Genomic DNA, 5,054 nt, shown 5'->3' on the forward strand with positions numbered 1-5,054 from the left:
TACAGAAACTATCATAAGCTTTTTTTGGCTAATTATCTAACAGGTTTATGAACCATTTTAAGGGCTTTCCTCTTTAATGTCTTTAATGTTTCAAGTAGATATTGATATTTGTTAAAAAATATAAGTGAGTTAGGATGTGTTAGGACAATATTCTTAATTTAGAAGTCCCAACTAGTTGGTCAAGTTTGGCATCTAAATTAAGAATATTTATACATGAGCAATTTTATAATGAAAAAGTAAGATGGTGTTGAATAAGAAATTTGAAAGGAGAAGGCTTTACTTGAAAATTATATAAAAAATGTGTATTTTAATTAAAAAAATATCTTACTCATAAATTTATATAAAACATTGGTTTACATGTACCTAAAATTATATTAAAAGAATGAAAGGGTAAGAGGTCAAAGTTACCAAATAGCTCAAGCTCACCAAAAATGGGAAACGGTTTTGATATGACTAGACTTTGAACTTACTAACCTTTCTTATTATGATTACCCCTTTGGCTACGGCTAGTTCCTAACGAATTTTTCTTCTTGTAAATGACTTTGGTCCCATTTTAGACCAAAGACCTATTCAGCAGGTTTGCCTCTATCAGCCTCTTGTCTTGCCTTCATTCACTCTACAAACTCAAAATAAGGAGTAGCCACTATTGGAGTAGTTGATTCAGATTAAGACAACTTTAAGTTCTTGGTGTTTTTCAACTCATCACAATCTTGGTCTAATTTGTTGTCATATATATCATGCTTGAAAGTTCTGGTGTTTGGCCTCTATTTCACTGATAATTAATGATGGCTAAGAAATGTTTTAGTCATTATGGTAAGAGAAAATAACATGCCCAAAATTCAAGGAAGTTGTTGGTTTGGAAGAGGAATACATCATCTATTTGTGTGACAAACACAAAAGTTCAGTTTTTCAAATCATGTTTAATGGTATGAAAAACTGCAACCTAAACAGGAGGTAAATAACTGCAGTCTAAGCAACATGTAACTGTTTGATAAATTATATCTTCAAGGCCATGCTTGTAGCTAAACCCCAAATCTTCTAGCTTCTTTGATGAGATGTCAGAGAGAACTTTGTCATAAACTTTTTCAACCTTCATGCAGATGTTAGAACATGAATACACTCTGGAAAGAAGAGTGGTTAAGTTAGACAATGTATAACTTTGGCTGCTGCATATGTATCTGCCTTCTGCTTTGGCATGCTCCATCAGGAACATGTGAGCTCTGCATATATCTTCAATGTGAACTAAAGCTATTGATCCCATTCTTGCATTTACAGAAGATAATATTTTGAAATACTCAGTTTCACCTACATTTATGATCAATAGAGTCAAGTGATAATAACTTGAATATTTCTTTTATGTAGAATTTTGTGTACAATCTGATGTTGGATTGTTTGTACTTCATGATGCAGATAGAAGCACAGAACAGAGGTACATTTTCTTTGAAGAACTTGTCATAAAAGATACTTAAGTTCACAAATGCAGGAATTGAATGAAAGTTATTGAAATAAATATTAATTTTAATACTAAAGGACATTTTTTCTGTTAGGCATACTTACAGTACTTTCTCATTAAAAATCACCTGTTAAAGGGGACAAAAGAACTTTAACACTTTTTGGTACACTAGCAGTGAAGAAAGGGCCTGCAACAGTGCTTGTGATTATTGAGACAAGATCAATGCCATTATCTTTTGCAAATTGAAATGCTGCATCTTCTGTGAGAAGCTTTGAAAGTGCATAAACCTGCCACCATAGAGAAAGTTCTTAAGGAATGGAAGCAATCTGGTGTAAATTACAAGTGAAAAAACATCACTTATTACCCATCCACTTGCTTGAGTATTCAACACATTTTTTGGTTGAATTTGGCAAGATTCATCTACCATTGGTTTCCAATTTCCATTGCTATCTCTGGCAGTGATTGTACTAATGGAAGATGTGAAGACAACCCTTTTCACAGAATTGGATTTCAAACAAGACTTGAGAAGGTTTATGGTTCCTTTGATAGCAGGGTCAATTATGTTTTCTTGAACAAAAAACTCTGCAAGTTCAATTCAAATAATATTTATCTGTTACCATTTTAGAAATGTCAGAAGTGAAAAGTTCTTGTGGGGTGTATGTCAGGTTCTAAAAAAAGCACTGAACATTCAATGCATTACCATTGTTTTCTTTCTCACTAACATTGAATTCCATTGAGGCAGCAACATGGAACACACCAACACACCCTTTTACAGCCTCATCGAAGCTTCCTTCTTCATTCAAATCCGCTTTGAAAAATCTCAATTGGTCACCACCCTTCCACAGGGACAGAAGATGCAATGACTTTGCTTTTACATACCCACAAGAAAGAGAATAATGAGTCATAAATAATTAAAATATATAAATGTTTGTATTCAACAAAATCAAGCATATAATAAGACAGAATTTGATTTTTGAGTTTCATTAGCCCATCAGATACTACAAAAATTGTTGATCCTCAATGTCTGTTATTTTTACCTTTTTGTGTTTTCCTCTATAAATAGAATTTCCTTTGCATAAGAATATAGGTTTTTGATTAAAGAAATCATCTCTTTATATGATAGGAAAATGAAACATCTTATTAGTATAAATAAACAATATAAATTATGAGTTATAATTAATTTTAGATGTATTAAACTTCCTGGATTAATTATTCATTAAGATTGGTATATACAAGATGGTGAGATTTTTATGAACATTTTGGTTTAACAGTAAAATGAAGCAGTGGTAATAGACAACTTAAGAATGGGTTCTATGCTAGAGTCTAATAAGAAAGGGCTCAAACTAGTTCAGCAAAAGAGACCAACAATGGCTTCTAGGATACCAGTAAGGAAATTACTTTTTGCACCCTATCATTTTCTTCTTACACCCTATCACATCCTAAATTTATCTTTCAGTATTCAATAAACACTTTCGGAAATTTTTTTACGGAATCAGTCACCCCTCCTTTTACGAAAAACATTTTCTGGAATGTTTGATGGGAAGGGAGGTAAAATTTGATGGGATGCAGAAAACTTTAGCTACCAGTAATAATGATAATTTCTTTCATCACCTCCATAAATTTCCCCTGCATCCTATATAAGAAAAATCGGATTTTTCCCTTTCTAAATATATAATTTAAAAGAAAAAATTACTTTTAAATTGTAAATCTAGGAGAAAAAATGAAATCCAAATTATACAATATAGAAATTTTAATATGTAATCCGAAAGTCATCTCTACAGAAAATAAAATGGTATTTTTAAACATTTGAGGGGTTGCAAGAAGTAAAAGCCTCAGCAGAGAGACCAAAAAGAGAGGAGCAAAATGTGAAATAAAAAGAAAAATAAATGTTTTATTTTCAAAATAATGAAAAAATTCTAAATATCATGAAAAATTAAAAAAATAAGGAATTGAAGTTTTGCTAATTTATTATATTATTTATTTGATTTTAAAATATTATCACATTAGAGAATACTTATTCAAATGAAAATTTAGTTTTCTCCCCTTCATTTCCAAAATTCAATTCTTACACATACTTGTATATATTCACATAAATAGTTTTAGAATATAAATTCTTAAAAAGACAGAAACACTTAAATTTGAGTAGCTAATTGTTACTCAAAAGGGCACATTATATTCTTTCTCCGATGTCCATATCTGACAATCACCCCAGAATTCATGTTAAAAGTTTTCTAGTAAAGTAAGATTTCTAGATAATGTGATTTTAATGAAATTTTTTGTGCGTTCAAGGAACATGTTAGCTAAACATTATGCTTGAAAACTTAATGATTTTCATATAACTTTTATAATAGAAAACACTTAAAAAAGTAATTTAAGTATTATTATTTTAAAAGCTAGAAATAAAAAATTTAAAAAATAAAATTGTTGCATCATGAGTAATTTTCTGAAATTGTAATTGTGGATTTTTTCCTACTGGAACATTGACCATTTGAATATACGAGAACTCACTTCATTCCCATCATTTTGCTTACATCACTTTTCAAACTCAAAAAATTGTTAGTTCTGTATCATGGTCAGTTCAACTAGCATTAAATTTAACCCTTTACTATAAGAAATGAAGAAAAATCGATCACAAATAAAACTTTGTTTAAGAACGGAAAAAAAAAAGCTATTAAACATCCGTTACTATCGTTAACAATCTTTTTTAAAAAGAAATATCTTAATAAAATTATTTTTATTTATTTTTAAAAAGAAGAAAACAGTGAAAATTATTGAAAGTCATTAAAAATATCAATTAATAATATATAAACTTCACCTGATTTGGGAGATTGAATTAACCTTAAAAACTCATTTTCCTAATATAGGATATGTTAATTTTAATATTAAAATTGGTTTTTAAAATATTAATATATTTTGAAAATACAATAAAAATATAACATTAAAAATATAATAAGAATCTAAATTACTCTATCATATTAGTATATTAGAGACGAATATACTAACCAGGATCTCTGACAGTGGCATGAACTGTGCAACCCCTTTGAAGAAGAGCTTCCACCAGCCATGAACCAATATACCCTGTGGAACCTGTCACACAGTATTTGCCTCTTTGAACAACTTCTCCATTCTTCTTCATTACTTCCTCCATTTTCTTACTTTTCAAACTCTTGCAAACTAAGCCAGCATGATCCAACCCTTTTATATATGAAACATGTTAAGAGAAAGTCTTCGATTTATATTCGTTCTCTATTCAATAATATAACTTAATTTTTATAATATTATATACTACATAGTAGGCAAGCACCAAGCAGACAAGTAGGCAAGTGCTATTAAATAAAAAAAGACAAAATCATCATTTTTAGTATTACTTATCATTCAGAAAAAACCCTTTTTCTATAACAAACTAAAAGTTTTTTTTCACTGACTAAAATTAGTTTCTATGTATTGTCATTTATCGAAACAGGTGATTTTTAATTTCCATATTAATTAATTTAGTTTATAAAAATGTTAGTTTATGTTGAAAAATATTTAAATGAGTGAGTCGATCATGTTATTTTAAAGATAAAATAAAAAAAAAATGAAAACCATGGTTAAGTTTAAC

General features: G+C 29.2%; 1 protein-coding gene across 2 annotated transcripts; it reads right to left on the reverse strand.

Moving 5' to 3' along the window:
- Positions 1–659: 659 nt before the first annotated feature.
- On the reverse strand, positions 660–4,695 carry LOC106755915 (putative anthocyanidin reductase). Of its 2 annotated transcripts, none has more exons than XM_014638143.2 (5): positions 4,457–4,695; positions 2,154–2,321; positions 1,818–2,035; positions 1,581–1,740; positions 660–1,305 (listed from the first exon to the last, which is right to left on the reverse strand). In XM_014638143.2, the coding sequence occupies exons 1-5, from the start codon at positions 4,599–4,601 to the stop codon at positions 944–946; spliced, it is 1,053 nt and encodes a 350-aa protein (XP_014493629.1). In that variant the 5' UTR covers positions 4,602–4,695; the 3' UTR covers positions 660–943. The 2 variants fall into 2 exon arrangements, with proteins under 2 accessions (XP_014493629.1, XP_014493630.1); XM_014638144.2 differs by having other exon boundaries at positions 2,154–2,316; positions 4,457–4,674.
- Between the last annotated feature and the right edge of the window lie 359 nt (positions 4,696–5,054).

Source organism: Vigna radiata, chromosome 2 (assembly GCF_000741045.1).
Source record: "Vigna radiata var. radiata cultivar VC1973A chromosome 2, Vradiata_ver6, whole genome shotgun sequence".
Lineage (NCBI taxonomy): Eukaryota > Viridiplantae > Streptophyta > Magnoliopsida > Fabales > Fabaceae > Vigna > Vigna radiata.